We start from the raw sequence: 26961 nt of genomic DNA, 5'->3' as shown, positions 1-26961 counted from the left end.
TAACCAGTACCCTCTATTATGTTTTCTTTTCAAAATAAAGAATTGATTAGCATATTTTTATAAGCACAGCAGCGTGATATATCTACTGGATTCGTATTCGTGTCCCTTATTTCATTGTCTCTTCAAAAGCACTTCAAATAAATAAACTTAATTTGCAAGTGAAATGTAAAAATGGCTACACAGAAAACAATGGCAAGATTAGTAAAGACTGAAGCAAAACTCCTCCTGCAGCTCTACTGTAAATAAACCTATCAAATATACACTTTTATTGCCAATACTGAAAGATTGGCAAGAATGCCCAATGCTAGGATTGGAGATAAATATTTTTCTAGAAGAATATTTCCCTGTTGTTTACACTGTTGTACATTAACTTCCCAAAATGGAGAGCATTCATTAGCGTATATTATCCTCAGTCCCATTTTAAGCCAGGTGGCATTAGTATGTCAATCTTGACATTGAGTTCTAATCTATTAAAGATATGAATCTCAAAAATCAGAAGTATGTCAAGACAGCATTTCCATCCACCAGCTGCAGAAATCTAACTGCCTCAACACGTCGGAGAAAGAAAACTCAAGTATATTTTGACATTTCATTTTGAAACCTAAGGGGAGCCAAAGAATTTAGAAACATTTGTAGTAAATTGTACAAAAACAAACAACCCATAAAATATGAGCAAGTTTATACACAAAGTTGCCTATGCAAGTTTGTCTTTTATGGACCCCAGCAGCACAGCTGGCAAGGTGGACTAGAAGGCAACCGCAACCAATCTCTCTCAGTGTCTGTGGAAGAAAACATAAACTTCAGGAATAAGTTGAGATCTCCTTTTTAACTACCGCAGGAATACTGCAGAAATTCTTGAAAGCTCATGAGTTACAGATTCGGTCACTTATAAATAATAAATATTATTTACGTAAAAAGCATTTTTTTCTAATCTTGTATTTAACAGAGCTACTGTGAGCAACATTCAAGTAATCTAAGATCATAGCAATACAAAGTGAGCACAGACTCAGATAGATTTTATATACCAAATTTTGTAATTTCTGCTCATGCAAAAAGTCTAACCAAACCCTTTCCTTGGACTACCCCCAAATGTTATATTATTTGAAAGCCTCATGTCTGTAGGAAGAAAATATTAAATCATTTGAACACATGCTTTAAATAAAAAGAAATCGGCATGAAATGTGTGGTTCATGCATTACAAATGGCAGACAACAAAAAACATCAGTGCACAAGGCATAGCTGTAACTCGTTAGGTATTTTAATACACTACTGTAAGTTATGAAATCCTGAAGAATAAAACACTTTAAAAAGAAAACAGTGCAGGTTGTTACAGAAATCCTCTCAAACTGTTGTATGAGGTTTCTAAAGTCCAGGAACATGCTATCTGAGAGTCAGCTAAATTTATTTGTCATGCAACATCAGTTATTTCACTTCTGTATGCTTCAGCCTTTTATTTTTAATCTACTATACACATTTTCCTCAGTATTCAAAAAGATACACTGTTGTTCAAAAAGAAACAGACAATAAGAACAATTGGATCAATATCCGTTGAAAGCCTCAATCTTAAACAGAAAAACGCTTGGCCTTGTTAAGCTACATAGCTGTACACAGACATCCAGATTTGTACAGATTGATGCATTTGCCTCAGAAAACAAGCTTCCTGGCACATACTGCATGCATTAAAAATAAAAATGTGAACTATTTCATCTCAGAACAGGAAGATGAACATAGCGATTTGAAGCCTTGCACAAGAGAAGCTCTTGGAGTCAACAGTCCTAACTTCTCCCATTTTTAAGAATATAGTTCAGGTAGATGACTAGCACTAAGGTTCTTAGTCCCAAGCCAACTCCTGAATTACTCACACTTTTGATTCATACTTAACCTCACCTTGATATTTTTTCTTAGTAGTAGCAGAGTATTGCTTCTGTTTATAAATTTATGTCTCTACCACTACTAAAAATTAAACATACATGTACATCTTAGAAGCAGACTGCTTTAAGCAGAAAAGAAATTGCTAAATGAACTACAGGAAAAGAAACTCTTAGGATATCCTTAAACACAGTATTTACTAACAAACCTTATTTTGATTGAGAGAATCATTCCTTAGTCTCTGTTTGTTCTTCTGCAATTTACTGGGCATCATCTTTCCCGTTCTGAAGTCAAAACTGCTGAGATCAACAGTGTTTCCCAGGTATCTTGCCAACTGAGGCTTGCTTCTGAACTTCTTACCACTTGGACTAAAAAGAAGAAAACACTTTAGTATGTTTTGTTGTACAAAGGATACAACCTTGACTTCTTACAACAGGTTTGATACCTTGTTAAATATCTAAAAAGCTTCCATTATCTTTATTCCCTGTGGCATGTTCAGTGATGTGTTGATCAGTGATGGTATACCTGCCCATATCCACTCCCATCCTTTGCACAGGATTTAATTTCTGTGTCAGGTTGTTGGATGCTAGGATACACTACACCTTGGGGAGCTGGGTTAGCAGGACAGCTAAACCAAATTCCAGTATAAGAAGTATAAATGTCAGGCTGTGGCCAAGTGTGGGACCCTCTGCACAAATGGAAGGACTGCATGCAAGGTTTAAACTGACTCCTAGCTAAGGCCAACCTAGACTCAACAGCAAACCTTCTCCACTATCGAACAGCAAGGCATTGAAGAGACATGCAGAACTAGGATTTGAGGGGCCATGACATCTCTTAGCTATTCAGTCACTAAGACTGGTGAGCAAAGCCAGGTAAATAACTGAGCAACAAGCAACAAGCAGCAAGCAAGATGATACAGAATATGAAACAGGTCCAAAGCTGCAATTGTGTATGTAGATGCCAACATAACAAATGAAATCAGTTGTAGGGAAGTTATTTAAATAATCTTCATTTGAAATTATGGAATTATTATTACCCCAAAGTCCCAGCTGATGATTTCAATAACATCAGCAAATATCCAATTTTCAGTTATCCTATGAAAGTGGTATGCCTACTGATCTTTACATCACAGAACTTTCTATCCCCCATCTTTACTTCGTTCTCAAGCATCCCAAACACCATCACGCACATTGTGCATGCTGCCTGCACTAAATACACATTTAATCCATGTGTATTTTCACCAACCTCACTGGTGATTCCGGTAAACTTACTAACTAGTCTGCATGCCTTGCATGCAAGTCATTGCTAATAAGCACCTTATTGACAAGAAGATCCACAGTTCATTTCACTGTAAGGGACAATGGTGCTGTCCCCATACTTAAAAGCTCAGCAGAAAATTAAGTACCAAGACCTGCTATGTAAAACTCAGACTGCAACACCAGTTTGTGATAGTCTCTCAGTTGTGAAAATGGCCAAATACTCATCATGCGAAGTCAACAGTCCCTTGGTCTAATGCAAATTTCTATCCAATGAAACAAACCAAGTGTCAGAATCCTCCCAACTACTGAAACCCAAAAGGTTAACTGAGCTCAGAGAGTTTTTCTTTCTGCAGAAAACTACTGAAGATTTTTTTTTCCTCACTTTTCCAAAGTGTTTTTTGTTTGTTTTTAACTTAAAAACACCTTGAGGCAATAACTTCCCCACAGAATATGTACTGAATTCTGGGGGAAAAAAGCTAATTAAGCCAAACCTATTTCAAAGTCATTTAAATTAATCTAAAAATATGGAAAGACATAATTAATGAGAGGTAAAAGGTGGAAGAAAAATACCTAAAACAGATCACAGTCTGAAGCTAACCTCCTCAAGGATGGGTGTGGGAGGGAAAAAAAAACAAACCACCACACACATGTACACACACACCCCACCACAAAACTCTTTTCTACTTCTCATAAACCAAGAATTGAAACTATGCTATAATCCAAACTAAATACAACACCAGTTCTATTTTAGATAGTGGAGATTAACACCCTGGCTTGTTAACAGTAGGAAAAATTCTGCACTGAAGGTCAGAGACAGAGCAAGTCTTCTGTGGGGCAAGTAAATTTACTATTAAAATAATCTGACCCATTGTCTTTCATTCCTATTCAGGCACCTCAATGAGGAATTGGCCAGATGGTCGCATCCAGGGGGTAGTGGTCAATGGCTCAATGTCTGGATGAACACCAGAGACAAGTGGCCTCCCTCAGGGGTCCATATTGGGACCAGTACTCTTTAATATCTTCATCAGTGACATAGACAGTGGGATTGAGTGCGCCATCAGCAAGTTTGCAGATGATATGAAGCTGAGTGGTGAAGTTGAGATGCCTGAGGGACAGGAAGCTATCCAGAGGGACTTGGACAGGCTCAAGAGGTGGGCCCATGCAAACCTCATGAGGTTCAACAGGGCCAAGTGCAGAATCCTGCACCTGGGTCGGGGCAACTCCCAGTATCAATACAGGCTGGGGGATGAAGGGATTGAGAGTACCCCAGAGAAGAAGGACTTGGGGGTACTGGTGGATGAAAGATTGGACATGAGCAGGCAATGTGTGCTTGTAGCCCAGAAGGCCAATTGTATCTTGGGCTGCATCCAAAGGAGCGTGGCCAGCAGGTCAAGGGAGGTGATTCTGCCCCTCTGCTCTGCTCTGCTCTGCTCTGCTCTGGTGAGACTCCACCTGGAGTCCTGTGTGCAGCTCTGGAGTCCTCAGTACAGGAAAGACATGGACCTGTTGGAGAGGGTCCAGAGAAGGGCCACAAAAATGATCAGAGGGATAAAGCACCTCTCCTATGAGGAAAGGCTGAGAGAGTTGGGGTTGTTCAGCCTGGAGAAAAGACGACTCTGGAGAGACCTTATCGCGGCCTTTCAGTTCTTAAAAGGGTCCTATAAGAAAGATGGGGAAAGAGACTTTTGAGCAGGGCCTGTTGCAATAGGATGAGGGGTAATGGTTTTAAACTGAAAGAGAGGAGATTTAGGCTGGATGTAAAGAAGAAATTCTTTACTATGCAGGTTGTAAAACACTGGAACAGGTTGCCCAGAGAGGTGATGGATGTGCCATCCCTGGAGACATTCAAGGCCAGGCTGGATGTGGTTCTGGGCAACCCAATCTAGTTCAAGATGTCCCTGCTCATTGCAGGGGGTTGGACTAGATGACCTTTGAAGGTCCCTTCTAACCCAAATTATTCTATGGTTCTACAGGAAAAGCTTAGGATAAAATCTTGTCGAGAATTGCTGGCTGCCTAGCTAAATGCCCCTGCTTCCTAACAGGCTGGAAGGGGTGAATTTACTGAATAAAGCCTCCTGTTATGAATTGCTTTCCCAGCTTTCCTAATGAACATAAAACAGTGAATGAAAAGAAGAAAACAATGACTATAAGCAAACCCTGAAGTTGGTGTTAATATTCTCTGTTTCAGACCCTTTTTTAAAAATTAAAACATGTATACACTTGGTCATTTTAGCCCACAGCTAAGTAACTACTAAAAGTATATAGAAATTTGACATGTCCTCCTATTATATCCTATTTTTGGTACCAAAGATGAAACATGCTATCTTTCATTTTTTCCATATTACCACCTTCTCTTGTTCTGTAAGAAGCTAACAGACTGTGTCATCAAGGCAGCACTCTTTTTACTAGCTTTCAGCTTTCCTCTTCAGGCTCCTTGGAGAGAAATGCTTCACATACACCTCGAAGGAATCCAAAATTCCAGCAGTGAGCAGTTATCAGCCTAGCTTCACTAAAAAGTCTTCCTGTAGAACTCTGAAAACAGATATCACAAATAAAAGCAAACTTTATAAATACATCCAACATTCTTAAATTCTATTATTTACACATCTAACATTCTGGCAGTCTGTTTGTTTCGTTCAGTAATCCAAAAGCAAATCAAAACATATGATCCAATGCTCCATATTAGCATCTGCATGGACCATCGGCAGGGCTGGTATTAAAAGCTATTTCAACCCACAGCACAAAATCTACCATTTAACTTAACAGTGAAACTCTTAGCAGGGACACAGACTGCAATCCACTAGCAAAATACCTACTTTCACCTTAATTTCAGTGTTAAGAAGACATGCATTTTCATGCTGAGATTAAAAAAATAAAAATAAAAAATACAGAAATTAAAAAATAATCCAGGACAAAAAAGAAGCAACTGAAAACAGGCATTATTTTTTTTTACTAAAAAGTGTTTGACATTCTGTCCTTTAGCTTTTGCTTCCATGTTTTCTCACACTGGTGAGAAGGATAATAGACTTGATCTACCTGTCCTTGACCTGACATGGCAAGAGCAAACAGGGCAGGCAGAGAGGAATCCGTCCACCTCAGCTTTGGTTGCCACTTCAGTCAAGTACTTATTCTGGACTTTTTTACATTTCCCTTATTCCACCATTCATTCTCATTGTCCTACACCTTCTCAAGATGTTGCTGCCTCCTGCCAGCAATTGGTGACCACAGCACCTCCCTGTGTCCACTGAAGTGTGTCACTCCCACTACATTCGTATTGTTGTCAATATATCTTCTCCTCTTCAGTAGTGAACCAACTATCTGCCCTCTCTGACAAAAAGCAAAAATTGTATTTCTTAGTCCTTAAATGCAGTCTTCTATTCCTTGTTATTTTCATCCTAAATAATCCCCTTATCTTCAAAGTAATTCAATTTCTCCTGATTATTTTCTGATCCTCACTTGTTCTGATGCTGTCCCAGGTATGGAATTTGCTCATAATGCATACATAGCACACATCACTTGCACATGCCAGTGTCCTGGCTTCAGCTGGTATAGAGTTCATTTTCTTCCTAGTAGCTGGTGCAGTTCTGTGTTTTGGCTTTAGTCTGAGAATAATGCTGATAACACATCAATGTTTTAGTTGTTGCTCAGTAGCACTTACCCGGATCAAGGACTTTTCAGTCTCTCATGCTCTGCCAGTGAGGAGGGGCACAAGAAGCCAGGAGGGAGCAGAGACAGGACACCTGACCCAAAGTAGCCAAAGGGATATTTCATACCACAGCACGTCATGCTCAGTATATAAACTGGGGGGAAGGGACCAATCACTGCTCAGGTCAGGCTGGGTATCGGTCAGCAGGTGGTGAGCAATTGTATTGTGCATCACTGTTGTTTATTGTTTATTTTTCCTTTCCCCTTTTAGTTTTATATTCTCTCCCCTTGTTATTTCCTTTATCATTATCAGTAGTAGTAGTATTATATTGTGCTTTAGTTATTAAACTGTTCTTATCTCAAACCTCAGGTTTTACATTCTTTAGATTCTCCTCCCCATCCTGCCTTGGGGAAAGTGAAGGGGGGGTGTGAGCGAGCAGCCATGTGGTGCTGAGTTACCCGCAGGGCTTAAACCACGACAGCCAGTTAACAGATATTAATAAGATTGGTTCCAAGAACATCGTCCATGCAGCTCCATTAGTAGCCTACGACAACCAAGAAACTCTTATTTTATCATAACCTACTATTGTCTCCTCTTCACCCCACACCTAGTTTTAAAAAAAGTGTAGTATTTTCCATTCTCCAGCTTCAATTAAATCTAATGACACACAACTGAATATGAAGGTCACTGAAGTCCAATAGATTGCATAGCATTCCTTCTGCTTACTTCAGAACATTATTTTGGCACGAACTCTAAAATCTAGTGATTCTACTATGAAACTATATTTCATTGGATTCCATTTTCCACAAAAGCCCCTATCCTTAACTGTTCTTTATTTCAGAGTTTCAACAAGTTAATATGATGTCAAAATACTGGAGAAAGTATATGCTATGTGAGCCTTCTGGTTCAACCTCAGTAGCTAGCAACCAAAATACCCACTGGCCTTCCATTCAGTTTCAAGGATGCAATTTTTTCTCATGCTACCCAGACTCGTCATTTCATGTGTCAGACCTTCCCCCCATCCTAAGAGGGAGATGAATACATGAGCTGGAAGGATTTGAATAAACTCAAAACTTAATTTCCACCCCACCTTTATTAGTTGTCACATATATTCATTTTTTCACTACCAGTCCTGTAGTTGTTTCCATTTTCTACTCTGAAAGTGTAGGCTATCAAACCACTAAAGCAATGTCTTAATTTCTGAATCATTCCCAAATTATCTTCAATCTATAACCTGCTCCTGCTGCAAAGCTTTCTCTTACCTGCAGAGAAAGCTCCGTGAGGTAAAAGTCAAATAAAAGGCCCGGTTGCAGAGGCTTTATTTGAACATTTCTTAAATAATTAGTATACACGAATGGAAAAGAGTGAGGTTATAGAAACTATTTAAACCAGTATGTCTACATAAAAGCCTACTACTTAAACATCTTAGTTGAAACTAAGAAACAGCATGTTCTCTTTTTTTTTTCCCTAAAGGTGTTAAAACAAGTTTGAGTTCAAACTTAGTTATGAATCACAGAATGGTTTGGGTTGGAAGGGACCTTAAAGATCATCTAGTTCCAACCCCCCTGCCATGGGCAGGGACACCTTCCACTAGACCAGGTTGCTCAAAGCCCCGTTCAACCTGACCTTAAAAACTTTAAGGGATGGGGCATCCACAACCTCTCTGGGCAACCTGTTCCAGTGTCTCACCATCCTCACAGCAAAGAATTTCTACCTAATGTCTAATCTAAATCTACCCTCTGTCAGTTTAAAGCCATTCCCCCTTGTCCTATCCCTACACGCCCTTCTAAAAAGGCCCTCTCCAGATTTCTTGTAGGCTCCCTTTAGGTATTGGAAGACTGTTATAAGGTGTCCCCAGAGTCTTCTCTTCTCCAGGCTGAACAAGCCCAGTTGTCTCAGCATGTCTTCACAGGAGAGGTGCTCCAGCCCTCTGATCATCTTTGTGGCCCTCCTCTGGACTCACTCGAGCAGGTCCATGTCTTTCTTGTGTTGGGGGCCACAGTACTCTAGGTGGGGGTCTCATGAGAGCAGAGTAGAGGGGGAGAATCCCCTCCCTCAACCTGCTGGCCACGCTCCTTTTGATGCAGCCCAGCATACAGTTGGCTTTCTGGGCTGCAAGCACACACTGCCAGCTCATGTTGAGCTTCTTGTCAATCAACATCCCCAAGTCCTTCTCTGCAGGGCTGCTCTTCATCCGGTCTCCACCTGGCCTGTAGTTGTGCTTGGGATTGCCCTGGCCCAGGTGTAGGACCTTGCACTTCACTATCTTGAACTTCATGAGGTTTGTTGCTCTCAAGCCTGTCAAGGTCCCTCTGGATGGCATCCCTTCCCTCCAGTGTGTCAACCTCACCACACAGCTTGCTGTCATCGGCAAACTTGCTGAAGGTGCACTCGATCCCACTGTCCATGTCACTGACAAAGTTGTTGAACAGCGCTGGTCCCAATACCAACCCCTGAGGAACACCACTCGTCACTGGTCTCCACTTGGACATCGAGCTGTTGACCACAACCTCACAGGTAAGCTTAGGAAATGTGGGTTAGATGAATGGACAGTGAGGTGGACTGAGAACTGTCTGAATGGCAGAGTTCAAAGTGTTGTGATCACTGGAGTAGAATCCAATTGGAGGCCTGTACTCAGTGGTATTCCCCAGGGATCAATACTGGGTCCAGTCTTATTCAACTTGTTTTTCAACAACCTGGATAAAGGGCTATAGTGTACCCTCAGTAAATTTGCTGATGATATGAAGCTGGGGGGAGTGGCTGATACACCTGAAGGCTGTGCTGCCATTCAGCAGGACCTTGATAGGCTGGAGAATTGGGTGGAGAGAAACCTCATGAGGTTCAAGAAGGGCAAGTGTAGGGTACTGCACCTGGGGAGGAAGAACCCCAAGTACCAGTACAGGCTGGGGGCTGACCTACTAGAGAGCAGTTCAGCTGAGAAGCACCTGGGAGTGTTGGTAGATGATCAGTTGACTATGAGCCAGCAGTGTGCCCTTGCAGCCAGGAGGGCCAATAGTATCCTGGGGTGCCTCGGGAGGAGTATGGCCAGCAGGTTGAGGGAGGTGATCCTCCCCCTCTACTCAACTGTGGTGAGTGGTACTGTGTCCAGTTCTGGGCTCCTCAGTATGAGAAAGACAAGGAGCTACTGGAGGGGGTCCAGAGGAGGGCCACAAGGATGATCAGCGGTCTGGAGCATCTTATGAGGAGAGATTGCAGGACCTGGGCCTGTGTAGTCTAGAGAAGAGAAGACTGAGAGGGGATCTCATTAATGCATATAAATATCTCAAAGGTGGGTGCCAGGAGGATGGCGCCAGACTCTTTTCAGTGGTGCCCAGCAACAGAATGAGGAGCAATGGCCATAAACTAAAACACGAGCAGTTTCACCTCAACATGAGGAAGAACTTCTTTATGTTGAGGGTGGCAGAGCACTGGAAGAGACTGCCCAGGGTGTTTTGGAGTCTCCTCTGGAGACATTCAAAACCTGCCTGTACATGTTTCTGTGCAACCTGCTCTAGGTGGCCCTGCATTGGCAGTGGGGTTGAACTCCAGAGGTCCCTTCCAGCCCTAATGATTCTGTGATTCTGAGAGTGTGACCATCCATCAAATTCATGCAGTGCGGGACAGTGTCAAATGCCTTGCACAAGTCCAGGTAGATGATGTCAGTTGCTCTTTCCTTATCCACCAGTGCTGTGGCCCCATCGTAGAAGGCCACCAAATTTGTCAAGCACGATTTGACCTTAGTGAAGCCACGTGGGCTGTCACCAATCACCCCCTAATTGTCCATGTGCCTTACCATATTTTCCTGGAGGATCTGCTCCATGATCTTGCCAGGGGACAAGATCTTCTCTATCAGTTGGAGAAGGAAACAGTCATCGATGCATTCCAGGAGCATCCTGGATTGCCTGTGCCCTGCTATGCTGTCCCTCCAACAGATATCAGGGTGGTAAGTCCCCCATGAGGTTCAGGGCTTGTGAACGTGAGGCCACACCTATCTGTCTATAGAGGGCCTCATCCTCTCAGTCTTCCTGGTCTGGTGGCCTGTAGCATTCCCCCACCATAATGTCCCCTGTCCCTGCCCTCTCTTTAATCCTGACCCATAAACTCTCGGTCAGCTCCTCATCCATCCCCAGGCAGAGCTCTGCGCACTCCAGCTGGTAGCTGATGTAGAAGGCAACACCCCCTCCTCTTATTATATAAGAAGGAGAAAAATGACTGCTACAGCTGAACCCAGGACAAAGTCAGAAGCAATATGCCTTGTTTACTGATGGGTCCTGCCATACTGTGGGAAAGCATCGGAGATGGAAGGCAGCTGTGTGGAGTCCCCTGTGACAAGTTGCAGAAACTACTGAAGGAGAGGGTGAATCGAGTCACTTCGCAGAGATGAAAGCCATCCAGCTGGCCTTGGACATTGCTGAACAAGAAAAATGGCCAGTACATTATCTCTATACTGACTCATGGATGGTGGCAAATGCCCTGTGGGGGTGGTTGCAGCAATGGAAGCAGAGCAACTGGCAACGCAGAAGTAAACCCATCTGGGCTGCTACATTGTGGCAAGATATTGCTGCCCTGGTGCAGAACCTGGTGGTGAAGGTACACCACGTAGATGCTCATGTACCCAAGAGTTGGGACACTGAGGAACACCAGAACAACCAACAGCTGGATCAAGCTGCTAAGATTGAAGTGGCTCAGATGGATTTAGATTGGCAACATAAGGGTGAATTATTTTTAGCCTGGTGGGCCCATGACACCTCAGGCCATCAAGGCAGAGATGCAACATACAGATGGGCTCGTGATCGAGGGGTGGACTTAACGATGGACACTATTGCCCAGGTTATTCATGAATGTGAAACGTGCTGCAATTAAGCAAGCCAAACAGTTAAAGCCTCTCTGGTATGGAGGACGATGGCTGAAGAACAAATATGGGGAGGCCTGGCAGATTGACTATATCACACTCCCACCGACCCGCCAAGGCAAGCGCTATGTGCTTACCATGGTGGAAGCAACCACCAAGTGGCTGGAAACATACGCCATGCCCCAACCACTGCCCGGAACACTATCCTGGGCCTTTAGAAACAAGTCTTGTGGTGACACGGCACCCCAGAAAGAATTGAGTCAGACAATGGGACTCATTTCCAGAACAACCTTATGGACACTTGGGCCAAAGAGCATGGCATTGAGTGGGTATATCACATCCCCTACCATGCACCAGCCTCTGGGAAAACTGAACGGTACAATGAGCTGTTAAAAACTACGTTGAGAGCAATGGGTGGAGGGACTTGCAAACATTGGGATACACATTTAGCAAAAGCCACCTGGTTGGTCAACAGTAGGGGATCTGACAACAGGGCTGGCCCAGCCCAATCAGAACTTTTACGTACTGTAGAGGGGGATAAAGTTCCTGTGGTGCACATAAAGAATTTGTTGGGGAAGGCAGTCTGGGTTATTCCTGCTTCAGGTAAAGGCAAACCCACTCGTGGGATTGCTTTTGCTCAGGGACCTGGATATACTTGGTAGGTAATGCGGGAAGATGGGGAAGTCCGATGTGTACCTCAAGGGGATTTAATTTTGGGGGGAAACAGCCAATGAACTCAACTATATGCTGTTGCCTGCTATATAACACTTCTATAGCCCATGAGCTGGATGCCCATCCCTGCCACTCTGGGCTTTGAAAAGAATATATGTGCTGTCATGATCATCAGCGGAGAATAAAGTCATGGGAAAAGCCAGCAGGAGCAGAACTGTCCTCAGGTCACCATCGACTGACCCTGACTTCCCTCTGATCATCACCCCAATAAAGAATGAACTTTGATGAAACCAGACGAGCTCAGCAGTGACCAGATGAGTTCAGCAGTGTCGTCAGCAGGCAACAATCCAACACTACACACTGTCTCTCCTGCCCTGAAAGACTGTTACAACAGATGGAGCCTGACATCATGGACTGAATGAATTCAGCAAACTTTATAGTGATGGTCCATGGACTAAGGAATGATATCTCTGTGTGTGTGTGTGTGTATGTGTGTATGTACATATATATTTATATGAGACAAAAAGCGATGGTATATTGAAAAATATAGGATCTGATCATGACATGAACGGTATGGAATAAGGGGTGGATACTGTCCTGGGTTCAGCAGTAGCAGTCATTTTTTCTCCTTCTTAGTAGCTGGTGCAGTGCTGTGTTTTCAACTTTAGTCTGAGAACAATGCTGATACCACACCAATGTTTTTAGTTGTTGCTAAGTAATGCTTACTCCGACCAAGGACTTTCTCAGTCTCATGCTTTGCCAGGGAGGAGGGGAAGCCGGGAGGAAGCAGAGACAGGACACCTGACCCAAAGTGGCCAAAGGGGTATTCCATACCACAGCATGTCATGCCCTGTATATAAACTGGGGGGAGTCACCTGGAAGGCCCAGATCGCTGCTTGGGTCAGGCTGGGTATTGGTCGGCGGGTGATGTGCAATTGCACTGTGCGTCACTTGTGTTTATTGGGGTTTTTCTCCCTTTCCTCTTTTAGTTTTATATTCTCTCCCCTTGTTATTTCCCTTATCATTATTATTATTGGTGGTAGTAGTAGCGGTTTTGTATTATACCTTAGTTACTGGACTGTTCTTATCTCAACCCGCGGGATTTATATTCTTTCAATTCTCCTCCCCATCCCTTTGGGAGCGGGGGGGAAGAAGGTGGGGGAGTGAGCGAGCAGCTGCGTGGTTCTGAGTTACCGTCTCGGCTTAAACCATGACAGTCCTACATTCAGTATCATGATTTTTAATGTACTACTCCCTAGATCAAATAAGTTTATAGTACTAAATATAGTCATTCTCTCCTTCCTCAGCCTCTACTCCAGAAGAATTAAATTTTTCTCCATCACCATTAACAAGCATTGTGCAAACCGAGCCAGGCCTCTGGTGTCACCTGTGCAAGCCTACTGTCCTCAAATCAAGACACACATGGCAATCTATTTCTTCTGACTGCTTGGATAAAAATAAGGAACTGGAGGCTTAAGTGAATTATTCTAAAGATGTACAAACTTAAAATGCAGTGGACATTTTTGTCATTGTCCTACAACTGCCAAAAAAGTGAGGTATTACTCTTTAAGTAGTCAGGCCAAATCCTGACTATGCAGGCTTTTAGGGAATATTAGTCTGTATAAGGCACACAAACCAAACCCCACTTTGTACCCAATTCCATATTTTAACAATGTAGTATTTATTAACATTCTTTTTTTTTTTTTTTCCTCAACAGAACTAGAGTGACATAACTCTTTTGAATGTATTTGGCCTGCTCTACTTACTGGATCAAACCAGATTTTTAATTTGTTTTAAATATAGCAGTGCTGAAATCTGCCTCATAGCTATAACAGAATGAAAATAAAATACAAAAAAATAAAAAAAATTAAAAAAAGATAAATTTCCTATGCCAGTCCTGCCTGCAACCATAAAACCATTTTTTTTATTTGTTTCACTTTGGTTGTGCAGAAGTAGTCCTGTCACTGAACAGAAGTTATTTCTCTAGACATAAATGACTATTTTCCCAAACCTGTAATCTGTAACGAAATCAACAAACTCTAAGCTATGAGTTGTCTGGTAAGGTTTTAGTTTCAATTTTGTGGAGTTTTTTTGGCAGATCTGCATCACTGCTAACCATGCTGGAAGGCATCCTAAAATTTGAAACATTTATTCCTACCTCTTTCCCACATTTAAAAGACAGAATTCTGGAGTCAGTGGTGAGCAGATTACAGTCTTGCATCTTCAACAAAAATTGTGTTAAAGAGTTTCTTAACAGGGTTTTAGGCAACGGCAGTGGCAAAATCTGAAGGATGAAGGCTCGGATCACAGAAGGGGCTAACCTCAAAAGCTGCGTTCTGATCTAGTCCAGTATTTGTGAAGTATTTCCACCACACCCCTCTTTTAATAGCTTTTTTATGTTAATCACAAAGGTCAGAAGACTCGTGGATATCTGTGAATAGGGGAAAAAAACATCTTCCTAGAAACTACTGGAAGTGTTTAACTGAGCAACTGGTTCGCATCTTCCTAAAGTATGACATGGTAAAAATACCATAAAGCAGCCCTGAAACAAGCAAGTTTCAAAATTCAAATAAAGTAGATTGCAACAGGTATTAATCTGGCAAGAGTCATTCTTAATTACTATTAGCATTATTTAGACCATCACAGTAAATGAAGCTTTGTCCAACCCCTTTTGGGTTTTTTTTTTCTAGCCTTAAGAAATCATAAAGACATAAACCTCGGGTTTTTAGTCAGCTAAGGTGGCCTTAATGAACTTAATGAGGTTACATATCGTTCTTTGCAAAGCAAACATCTGCAAATCCTAGAACTTACTGCATTTTTCCCCATATTTTCATAGTTTAATTAAGGGTCTGTAATACATAAAACGCTGACACCCCTACATTCTGATGGGACAAATGTGGCTAAACTGTGTGGCTAAGCATTTTTAAAAGAGGTCATTCTGAGCAAATAGCTGAAGTTACTTGGGCCTTCTACGTTAAATATATTCCAACAGAGTCAGCAGTGACTGTCTGGCTTGAGAAAAGTCTGGCATTTAATTCTGGAAAGAATAATCCTCTGCAGAGAAAGTTCAATTTAGCAATCTATAGAAAACCAGGAGCCCTCCAGAAAACAGGATTCAAACTGTGGGCTCGAGTGCAATCTTTCAGACAGGCTTCACGAGGCAGCACTGAAGAAAGGAAAGGAAGCTGCAGAGAGACAGATAGATGACAGATGCTACCCAATCATCTGCCACAATATTAGCATACGGTTGGGAGCACAAGTCAGACAAAAGTGGCAAGACAAAACCAGAATCTGTCTAAAAAAAGTTTTCAATCGGATTCATTCAAAAAGCTCACAGAAAATCAACATTCCTCCTCTACATCTAGCAATCCTTTTATCAGACATTTAATTTTCCTCAGCAGCAACACGTGATGGGTCAAACAATGCCATACTCAACACCAACAGAAACCAACTTTGCTGTTAGCTGGCATCAGAAAGGGAGTGAGCATGACTTCCTGCTCCTCCAGCCAAGCAGCAGAAAGACTGAATCCATTCACTGCAGCAAAAGGAGACTGCTAGGCCTGCTCAGAAACAGCAACATTAGGGAGAGGTTTCAAGTGTGGCTCATCAGAGGCATAGAGAGCTATAAATAGAGGTGCTGTGGGCAAGGGGTTAGCTGTTGCAGAAGACAGCTTCCTCTGCTGTGCAGCAGGCTGGACTTACAGAAGTGCAGCCTAAGAACGAGACTTCAGAATTTACTTGATTTCTGCCTTGATTTCGGTTTCTGAAAGCAAGCGGGAGGGCGAAACAAAATTAGGTTGATGTTGCTTCTCTTGGTTTTACTATAACCTGTGCAGTAGCAATTAGAACATTTAGCAGTGGCAAGACTTCTCCAATTTTCACATGCTCTCATTTTTGCTAAAATTTCAACTGTTATTACTAATGGTAAGCTTCCTCATGACTTCGGGGGGGGGAGGGTGTCCCCAGCAAATGACCTATTTTGGTAGGGCATCTTGGGTAAGATTATGGCAATTCTGACTTGGTTTGAATGCACGGGGGTGTGCTCGTTAGACTGACCCTGCTCTGCTGAACAACAAGGCTCTAGAGGGTTCTCACGGGCCAGTGTGCAGCAGCACTAACACTTGCCTCCCTAAGGAAAACCGGGCCGAGGGGCTCCTTACAAGCCCGGCTGTCCGCCCTACACTTGGCCAGCCCCATGCCAGTAGTCGCCCAGTAGTGGCAGAGAACCGTGGGGCATGGCTACAAGCAACCGGCGGCTCCTCCCGAGCAAGAGGTACGGCTGCCGGCCCGGAGCTTCTGCACCGGCGGCAGAAGGAACTCCGGCCCGGGGAGTCTGGCCTCCAGCCCGCCCTGCGGGCGTGACCAGCCGATCGCCGCCGCCGCCGCCCCAGGTTGGGCTGCTCAGGGCGCTACCCGAGGAACGACGCCCGTCCACCCCCTCCTCTCCCTGCACCCACGCTCTCCTCAGCACCGCCTTGAGGGCAGCTTCCCCCTAACGGCCCCTGTCAGCGGCTCCTGACAAGAAGCGGTGGGAGGGCACCGGCCCCACCCCCCTGACAAGGGAAGCCGCGGCGGGAGGGCACTGGCCTCGCCTCCTGACAGGCGGGCGTGCGGAGACCGGCCCCCTCCTCCCACCGGCCCCCTCCTCCCACCGGCCCCCGACAGGCGGACGGCAGGAGCTGATCGAGGCTCCCAGCCGCTCCCAGCAGCCGAGCAGTGGCGAGAGGGAGCGGCGCCTCCTTGGCAGGCAGGCGGCGGGAGAGGACCGGCCCTCTAACAGGTGGGCCGGCGGGAGCGGACCGGGACTCCCCGCGGCCCCTGACAGACGGGCAGTGGGAGGGGACCGGGAGGGCACCGGGACCGGCCCCAACGTTCCCCGCCGCCCCTGACGAGGGGGGAACTAGGGGAGCAGGTGGCGGCCCCGGGGTGCGGGGCCGGGGAGGGGCGGAGGAGCGCTGGCGCTGATCCCTGCCCGGGCCGGCCCCGTCCCGCTGGGGGAACGGACTGTCACGGTCCGGGCGGTCCCGCCGGCACGTACCTGAAGTAGTATACATCACTCTTGCCGGCGCTGAGGCCCGACTTGCGGATCACCTCTTCCTTCTTCCAGCCCGGGGGCAGCGCGGGGCAGTCCATCCTGCCCTGCTTCTCCATGCACCGGGCGCGGGGCCCGAGGAGGAGAGACGAGCGGAGAAAAAGCTCGCCCGACCTCCAGCAACAAGAGCCTTATTGTTCCCAGACACGGCCAGGGCCGGGACAGCCTGGCGATGGCGGCCGCGGCGGACTGCTCGAGGCCAGGAGTGCGGGCTGCGCGCGCATCCGGCGGAGCGGTCGCCCGGCTCCCGCTTCCGCGGCCGAGCCCCGGAATCCGTGTCAGCGGCCTAGAGTTAATACAGCACAAGAATTAGTATAAAACTTGTAAATTTTATTTTGTTGTAATATCTGTTTATTACTATGGATTTTTTTTTTTAATGGTGACATCACATGTAAGGCGGCTGGTGATTTTTAATCTGTTCATTTACTGTCTTTGCAGCAGGCCAGAACAAGTCTGTATTGGCAAGAAGCGCAGTGAGCAGTGATTGTGCATGTTGACTTGGACTGTTTTTACACACAAGTAGAAATGATCTGTAATCCTGAGTTAAGAGACAAGCCTTTAGGTATGAGTTACTTCACTGTTAATTTGGGGATTATGTGTATTCAGGCAGAAGAAACTAAGGACATGCCTCTGTGGTAAGATACACCACATCCAGAGTGAGCAAGGTGCAGTGTAGACGCCATGTAGCTGTACCTGCAAGATTAATAAATCCTCTTGATCACAAGTACAGGCACTTGCCGACATGTCTGAGTGGTTCTGGGGATTGAAGCTGGTTTGTAACGTATGTGGGCACAGTGAGGACTGAGCTCCACAGATGAGCCCGAGCCTTTTGACGTAGTCATGCTTAAAGCACGCTTTATTCCGTCCGGAAGTTAAGAAGGATTGTGAGGCAGGCAGAAGTGTCTATGATCAGTGGAGAAAGTACATTGTAAAATGACTGTTACATAAAGAGAACTTTCATGGGTAAGATTGCCTGAAAAGGCACCAAATTAAGAGTAATATTACAGTGGGGAAAAATATCTATAAGGTTTTAAAATGTTCTTACCATCTAAATCTAAATCAAGAGATCTGTCCTTCTCACAGTCTTGTAAAATAAGATTTGTGTGGGTTTGTTTGCTTGTTCTGCAATATTGTGTTCGGATCAAAGCATATGCTTTGCAGCAGCACATAAGTCCTGTGGTCGTCTGTGAAGTACTGAGAAATCTAAAGTTTAAAAACTATTTAACCTTTCTTTTTAGGTGTGCATCAGAAATACATTGTAATTACCTGTAACTATGAAGACAGAAAACTTGGAGTTAATTAAGAAACTGATGTCTGTCAAGGATGCTAAAGAGAAGTGTCCTCAGCTGGTGCTGGTTAATGGAGAAGATCTAACTCTGTACAGGGAAATGTCCTACAAGGTTACAGGTACACAATTAACAGTTTTTTCAGTAGAGGACAAACACTTTCTATTAAACTCTGTGTGCACGTGCACTTGTCTGCAATAGTATCTGACATTTTCCTGCTCTAAAAGTTCTTACTACAATGAGCCTCCTACCATGGCAATAATATCTAGTTGTACGCTATAAGTATTTCATTAAAAAAGCTATCAGACTTGGTTGCAGCCTGGGTCAGACACGACAAATGGATCATACTGATGATGTTATACGGGATCTGTATGCTATATTAGGATTATGCCCATGTAATTCTTATGAACAATTTTTCTTATTTAAATACTGACTGCAGTAATGTATTTCCAAATGTGAAGCAGTGGAGGACAGAAAGCTGAAGCCTTTGAGTGCGTGAACTTCTCCAGTGTATCTTAATTAAATTATTTGCCAGCATTGTCATCGATTACTGCTTTTGTCATTAGCAGGGTTAGCAGGTGAAATAGTAATGACTTAAAAGCGAAAGCCTGCCTAGCTGGGAAATGGGTTTCCTTAGGAGAAAGTACTGCAGAGGTTAAGAACTATAATTTTGAAAAGAAACGAGGAAAGAAAGAAGAGATTTGGGGAGAAGAAAAGCAGATGACAGAGGTAGTTGTGGGATGAAAAAATATTCCTCTTGTTCACCTTTGCTAAAATAAGTGCCTTATTGTTTTATCTAGAAGAGTTTCTCTTCATGCAAGCATCCTACTTGAATCCATGGGAAATCAGCTAAGGATTGATGCAGACATAAAACCTCATGTTATTAGTTGTATGCATGTTATCCTTGAGTATCTTTTCCTCCTAGAGCTGTTGGGGGAATTTTGTTCACTGGTAGAAAGGCTTGGGTTTGATGACTAAACCAGCTACAGCAAAGTGGATGTTCTGGAGTCTGTGTGTCTGGCCACGTGTACAACGACTAAGTTGTGAGTTAAACATTCTTCTTGTTGAAAAATAGGGTAATCGTTTGTGAAGGTCAGTACAAAGTGTCTGTCTGCTTCTAAGTATTGTCCGGAGCTGAATAGCTGGAAACTTGCAGTGCTCTGTGCTTGGTTTCTGTATTTGAGAGTACATGTATCTCAAATGCTAATCAGCATCCAATTAGATTGTATGAAAAATAAATCCCTGGTAGATAAACATGTACAGTGATTTGGGGGAACAGATTTTCACCCTCTTTTTTTTTCTTCAAAGTATTTTACTGTAGTAAGACATAGAATTTTGTTTCTGCTTGAGTGTTGTTGTCAATCGGCAAAATTGAATATTTTTAAATGAATAGAACCCAAAAAAGGAGAGTAAATTTTTGCTACAGCTATTAGGTCAGGAATAGACATACTGAGACTGAAGTAGCTAACTGAGCTGCTTTGTACATTGTCAACCGCGAATGCAGTAGCTATGCCGTGATACTCCTTTCATGCATTAGGAAGGAAAGCAGTTGGATTTTTCCTGGACTTTGAGCTATTGTGATGGCTTTGAATATGGTTTGGAGAGGAGGGAACTGCCTCAATAACCCTTCCTCATTTGGCATTTGCATGGGAGCAACAAAGGCTTAGCTAGAAGGCAGCCCTCTAAATTAAAGATTTGTAAATCTCTACTTTGGTTACATTGGTACAAGAATCCGTGATATTTAGCACTTTTCTTTGCCATCTCTTAATATATTGTATATTATATTTTAAATACTCCCTAAACATTATGCTTCCTGGACAGTATGCCCATGGTTTTGGCCAGCAGCAGTCCCCCTTTTACCAGGGTTTTGGGGAGATAGAAGTGAGGTTAAACTTGGATACAGAAGCCATGGCAATACCACTTGACCCATGAGATCGTACTTTCCTGTACTGCTTTAATGCAATGTAAAAAGTACCTAAATCTACAGAATTAGCTAACTAGGTGACTGTTTACATACTGAACACCACTTTCTTTTCCTTTGCAGCTATCAATTTGCACGATACAATGCATGTGAGACTAGTTACCGGATCTTAGGTTGCAGAAGAGTTCAGGGAAGCCATATATGCAAAGCTGAGCCTTACCAGCTTCACAGGAGTGGCCTCTAACTAGTATCTGGGACCTTTAAACCAAACCAGCAAACGGTTGTTCTGCTTGAAAGCTGTTGAGCTCTAACACGCGGCCTGGATCGCATCCAAAAAGTGCCTGGTAGATATGGTGCTATGAGCGCAGAGGGAGAGCATATTGACAGCTCTGAAGGTGATAAGAAAAAATACTGAAAAATTTATAAACTGAAATAATTTAAAAATCTAGTACTTGCGAGCAGGCAGAGGGGTGTATAGGTGTATGTTCAGGGTGCTTTCTTTTTTTCATAAACTGTTCAAGTTTTGTTTAGCAGGAGGAATGAAAGGACTTCCGTGTTCTTAATTTTCAGTTGTGTTGCAGCACTTTACAAGATACCTTCAAAAATATTAAAATCTCTGCTTATTTTTACTGAAGCATGTGGTCAATACTAGGTTTTCAATACAGACTTTTTTAAACTTGCCAATTAGAAACCTACTGACAGTTATTAAACCAGTCTATTGGAGCCTGATAGAATGCTCTGAGGAAGTATTTTTCCTAATTACTCTACACCGGCACCATGCTGTTGGCCAGGAAGCATCGATGTAGGCGACAGATGCAGGCAGACTGTTGCTGTGTCCCAGTGTGGCTTTTCTAATGGCAGATTCTAAAACTCAAATAAAAGCACATCAAAAGCATTGCTGAAAAGCTTGCATTGCAGTAGTGAAAATAATCGTTGTGGGTGAGCATTTTTTATATAATTTTTTTTTCCTGTGTATTTTTAGCATACATTTTATGTAGGCATTGGGTACAAAGCTACCAAATATCTTGAAACGTTGGGTGTTAAGAGCATGCGTGATCTCCAAGCATTTCTGCTTGCCGTGTTAGAAAAGGAACTAGGTGTTTCTGTTGCCCAGCATATCCAAAAACTCGGCTACGGAGAAGATGACTCCCCTGTGACTCCATCAGGCCCTCCTCAGGTACAAATATTGCTCTGAAGTACTTGATAGAGAGCAAAAACTTTGCTTTTGGTTTTATACAGCTTTGCTGGACTAACCAAAACAACGCATTTTTGTATGTATTCTCTAGTACAACTCAATTTAGTGAGCAATTATCCTGAAATTCTGTTGAATTGTTGTTGGCATGTCAAAGATATCTTGGTGTTAATTCTACACACTTAATTGATACTTTTTTTTTCCTCTTCAGAATTTTTCAGTAAATATAAAACTGAAACGACTAATTTTATTTTTTTTTTATTAGTCCATTAGTGATGAAGATTCCTTTAAAAAATATTGATCAGAAGTGGAAGTTAAAGAGAAAATTTAAGAACTGCTTCCTAACCTATTAGACAGGCGACTTCAGTAGCTCTTTTTGATGACTGGGATTGTGACTTGAAGGGACTTGGAGCATGTGTTAGGTTTGTCTCTTACTCTGCATTTCCTCTCTCAGCAAAATGCATTTATAGGGACAGCACCTGCCTCTCCAACTTCCCCTTGAGTCTTTTTTTTCCCCAATTCATGGATTATCCTGCTCCTTCACCCCACTTCTCTCTTGCTCCCATCTTTTCTCTTGCACCCCAGTAGCTGCCAGCCTTTCCATTCCTATGCAGCTTCTCTGATAAGGAGCTTTGCAGGTTCCATTTGCTGATCCTCCTCCATCGCTTTGGTTGTGCTTCACAGTATTTAGTTCATCTTCACTAATCTCCGTGAAGTGCAGGAGATAAACGGACAGCACGACAACCAATATGATTAAATGCTGACGCTTTATTAAGCCCAGATAGCTGTTTATATATTCTCCCTGAGTGTCCACACAGACCTTATACAATCCTAATTGGTTGAGCTTAACAAGACACGCATAGATACAGTTTATGATTGGCTAAAGCTTTCAGTTCACGCGAAGGCCTTATAAGTCCTTAAGTTTGCCAAGTTCTGCATTCCACATCTGGGAGTTGTTTTTCTTGAGCCAACTTTCTCATTCTGCCCCTGCGAGTGTCCTTTAGATGACCTTGATGCTAGGCCATGTCGTGGTTTGAGCCCAGCCGGTAACTCAGAACCACACAGCCGCTCGCTCACTCCCCCCCCCCCCCGTCTTCCTCCCCCCGCTCCCGGAGGGATGGGGAGGAGAATGGGAAGAATGTAACTCCCACGGGTTGAGATAAGACCAGTCCCGCAACTAAGGTATAACACAAAACCACTACTGCTACCACCAATGATAATAACGATTAGTGAAATAACAAGGGGAGAGGATACAATTGCTCACCACCCGCCGACCGATACCCAGCCCGACCCGAGCAGTGATCTGGGCCTTCCGGGTAACTCCCCCCGGTTTATATACTGGGCATGACGTGCTGTGGTATGGAATACCCCTTTGGCTAGTTTGGGTCAGGTGTCCTGTCTCTGCTTCCTCCCGGCTTCCCCTCCTCCCTGGCAAAGCATGAGACTGAGAAAGTCCTTGGTTGGAGTAAACATTACTTAGCAACAACTAAAAACATCGGTGTTATCAGCGTTGTTCCCAGGCTGAAAGTTAAAAAACACAGCACTGCACCAGCTACTAAGCAGGAGAAAAATGACTGCTATAGCTGAACCCAGGACAGTATCCACCCCTTATTCCATACCATTCACGTCATGCTCAGATCCCACATCTCTCAGCACACCATCACCCCTGTCCCATATATACACATATATATACACCCACACCCACACACAGAGAAAGATATCGTTCCCTAGTCCATGGACCAATCCCTGTAAAATTGCTGAACTCATCCAGTCCATGATGTCAGGCTCCATCTCTTGTAATAGTCTTTCAGGGCAGGAGGGACGGTACGTAGTGTTGGGTTGTTGCCTGCTGATGATACCGCCAAACTCATCTGGTCACTGCTGAGCTCGTCTGGTTTCCTCAAAATTCATTCTTTGTTGAGGTGATGATCGGAGGGAAGTCAGGGTCAATGGCTGGCGACCTGAAGATATCTAGCTGGTGGGCTATAAAAGTGTTATAGAGCAGGCAACAGCGTACAATTGAGTTCATTGGCTGTTTTCCCCCAAAATCAAATCCCCTTGAGGTACACATCGGACTTCCCCATCTTCCCGCATTACCCACCAAGTATATCCAGGTCCCTGAGCAAAAGCAATCCCACGAGAGGGTTTGCCTTTACCTGAAGCAGGAATAACCCAGACTGTCTTCCCCAACAAATTCTTTATGTGCACCACAGGAACTTTATCCCCCTCTACAGTATGTAAAAGTTCTGATTGGGCTGGGCCAGCCCTGTTGGCAGATCCCCTACTGTTGACCAACCAGGTGGCTTTTGGTAAATGTGTATCCCAGTGTTTGAAAGTCCCACCACCCATTGCTCTCAGTGTAGTTTTTAACAGCCCATTGTACCGTTCGATTTTCCCAGAGGCTGGTGCATGGTAGGGGATGTGATATACCCACTCAATGCCATGCTCTTTGGCCCAAGTGTCTATGAGGTTGTTACGGAAATGAGTCCCATTGTCTGACTCAATTCTCTCTGGGGTGCCGTGTCGCCACAAGACTTGTTTCTCAAGGCCCAGGATAGTGTTCCGGGCAGTGGCATGGGACACAGCGTATGTTTCCAGCCAGCCGGTGGTTGCTTCCACCATGGTAAGCACATAGCGCTTGCCCTGGCGGGTTGGTGGGAGTGTGATATAGTCAATCTGCCAGGCCTCCCCATATTTGTACTTCAGCCATCGTCCTCCATACCAGAGAAGCTTTAACCGCTTGGCTTGCTTAATTGCAGCACATGTTTCACATTCGTGAATAACCTGGGCAATAGTGTCCATTGTTAAGTCCACCCCTCGATCACGAGCCCATCTATATGTTGCATCTCTGCCTTGATGGCCTGAGGTGTCATGGGCCCACCGGGCTAAAAATAATTCACCCTTATGTTGCCAATCCAAGTCCATCTGAGCCACTTTAATCTTAGCAGCTTTATCCACTTGCTGGTTATTCTGGTGTTCCTCAGTGGCCCGACTCTTGGGTACATGAGCATCTACGTAGCGTACCTTCACCACCAGGTTCTTCACCCAAGCAGCGATATTTTGCCACAATGCAGCAGCCCAGATGGGTTTACTTCTGCGTTGCCAGTTGCTCTGCTTCCATTGCTGCAACCACCCCCACAGGGCATTTGCCACCATCCATGAGTCAGTATAAAGTACTGGCCATTTTTCTCGTTCAGCAATGTCCAAGGCCAGCTGGATGGCTTTCACCTCTGCAAACTGACTCAATTCACCCTCTCCCTCAGCAGTTTCTGCAACTTGTTGCAGGGGACTCCACACAGCTGCCTTCCATCTCTGATGCTTTCCCACAATACAGCAGGACCCATCAGTAAACAAGGCATATTGCTTTTCACTCTCTGACAGTTCATTATATGGTGGGGCCTCTTCAGCACGTGTCACCTCCTCTTCTGGTGACATCCCAAAATCTTTGCCCTCTGGCCAGTCCATGATGACTTCTAGAATTCCTGGACGACTGGGATTTCCTATTCGAGCTCGTTGTGTAATTAGTGCGGCCCACTTACTCCATGTAGCATCAGTTGCATGATGTGTAGAGGAGACCCTGCCTTTGAACATCCAGCCCAGCACAGGCAACCGGGGTGCCAGGAGGAGCTGCGCTTCAGTTCCAATCACTTCTGAGGCAGCTCGAACCCCTTCATAGCCTGCCAGTATCTCTTTTTCAGTGGGAGTGTAGCTGGCCTCGGATCCTTTCTATCCCCGACTCCAAAAGCCAAGGGGTCGACCTCGAGTCTCCCCTGGAGCTTTCTGCCAGAGGCTCCAGGTAGGACCATTCTCCCCAGCTGCGGTATAGAGCACATTTTTCACATCTGGCCCGGCCCGGACTGGTCCAAGGGCTACTGCATGAACTATTTCTCGTTTAATTTGTTCAAAGGCTTGTTGTTGCTCAGGGCCCCATTTGAAATCATTCTTCTTCCGGGTCACGTGGTAGAGAGGGCTTACAATCAGACTGTAATTTGGGATGTGCATTCTCCAGAACCCCACAACACCTAAGAAAGCTTGTGTTTCTTTCTTGTTAGTTGGTGGAGACATTGCTGTTATCTTGTTGATCACGTCTGTGGGGATCTGGCGGCGTCCATCTTGCCATTTTATTCCCAAAAATTGAATCTCCTGTGCAGGTCCCTTGACCTTATTCCGTTTTATGGCAAAACCGGCCTTCAGCAGGATTTGGATTATTTTCCTCCCTTTCTCAAAAACTTCTTCCGCTGTATCACCCCACACGATGATGTCATCAATGTATTGCAGGTGTTCTGGAGCTTGCCCCTGTTCCAGTGCAGTCTGGATCAATCCATGGCAGATGGTAGGGCTGTGTTTCCACCCCTGGGGCAGTCGGTTCCAAGTGTACTGGACGCCCCTCCAAGTGAAAGCAAACTGTGGCCTGCACTCTGCTGCCAAAGGGATTGAGAAAAATGCATTGGCAATGTCAATTGTGGCATCCCACTTGGCTGCCTTTGACTCCAGTTCATACTGAAGTTCTAACATGTCCGGTACGGCAGCACTCAATGGTGGTGTGACTTCGTTCAGGCCACGATAGTCTACTGTTAGTCTCCACTCTCCATTAGACTTTTGCACTGGCCATATGGGGCTATTAAAGGGTGAGCGGGTCCTGCTGATCACTCCTTGGCTCTCCAGTCTATGGATCAGCTTATGGATGGGAATCAAGGAGTCTCGGTTGGTGCGATATTGCCGCCGGTGCACTGTTGTGGTCGCAATTGGCACTTGTTGTTCTTCGACCTTCAGCAACCCCACAACAGAAGGATCCTCTGAGAGACCGGGTAAGGTGGACAGCTGCTTCATTTTCTCCATCTCCAAGGCAGCGATACCAAAAGCCCATCTATACCCTTTTGGGTCTTTGAAATACCCTCTCCTGAGATAGTCTATGCCAAGGATGCATGGAGCCCCTGGACCAGTTACAATGGGGTGCTTTTGCCACTTCCTCCCAGTCAGGCTGATTTCAGCTTCCGGCATAGTTAACGCTTGGGATCCTCCTGTCACTCCAGAAATACAAATGGGTTTCACCCCTTGATACCTTGATGGCATCAGAGTACACTGTGCACTGGTATCTACTAGAGCCTTATACTTCTGTGGGACTGATGTGCCAGGCCATCTGATCCACACAGTCCAGTGAACCCGGTTATC

General features: G+C 44.5%; 1 protein-coding gene and 1 pseudogene across 1 annotated transcript; one reads left to right on the top strand and one right to left on the bottom strand.

Moving 5' to 3' along the window:
* Nucleotides 1-1538: 1538 nt before the first annotated feature.
* LOC115619020 (methyl-CpG-binding domain protein 2-like) lies at nucleotides 1539-17498 on the bottom strand. The gene is made up of 3 exons (XM_030511035.1): nucleotides 17337-17498; nucleotides 2078-2237; nucleotides 1539-1562 (listed from the first exon to the last, which is right to left on the bottom strand). Exons 1-3 carry the CDS (start codon nucleotides 17447-17449, stop codon nucleotides 1539-1541), a joined length of 297 nt encoding a protein of 98 aa, XP_030366895.1. The 5' UTR covers nucleotides 17450-17498.
* Nucleotides 17499-17562: 64 nt separating this feature from the next.
* Nucleotides 17563-22159, top strand: LOC115619019 (annotated as a pseudogene).
* The last annotated feature ends 4802 nt before the right edge of the window (nucleotides 22160-26961 follow it).

This window comes from Strigops habroptila, chromosome W, assembly GCF_004027225.2.
Source record: "Strigops habroptila isolate Jane chromosome W, bStrHab1.2.pri, whole genome shotgun sequence".
In the NCBI taxonomy this organism is placed as follows: Eukaryota; Metazoa; Chordata; class Aves; order Psittaciformes; family Psittacidae; genus Strigops; species Strigops habroptila.
This window is presented reverse-complemented; position numbering and strand designations above follow the sequence as displayed.

Bases quoted from the DNA above. Each gene is read 5' to 3' on its own strand.
- LOC115619020 (XM_030511035.1), bottom strand. From the start codon at position 17,449: ATGGAGAAGCAGGGCAGGATGGACTGCCCCGCGCTGCCCCCGGGCTGG. The intron at 2,238-17,336 runs GTACGTGCCGGC...TCTTCTTTTTAG, and splicing joins AGTGATGTATACTACTTCAG to TCCAAGTGGTAAGAAGTTCA. The intron at 1,563-2,077 runs GTTTGTTAGTAA...TTTCTGTTTAAG, and splicing joins ATTCTCTCAATCAAAATAAG to ATTGAGGCTTTCAACGGATA.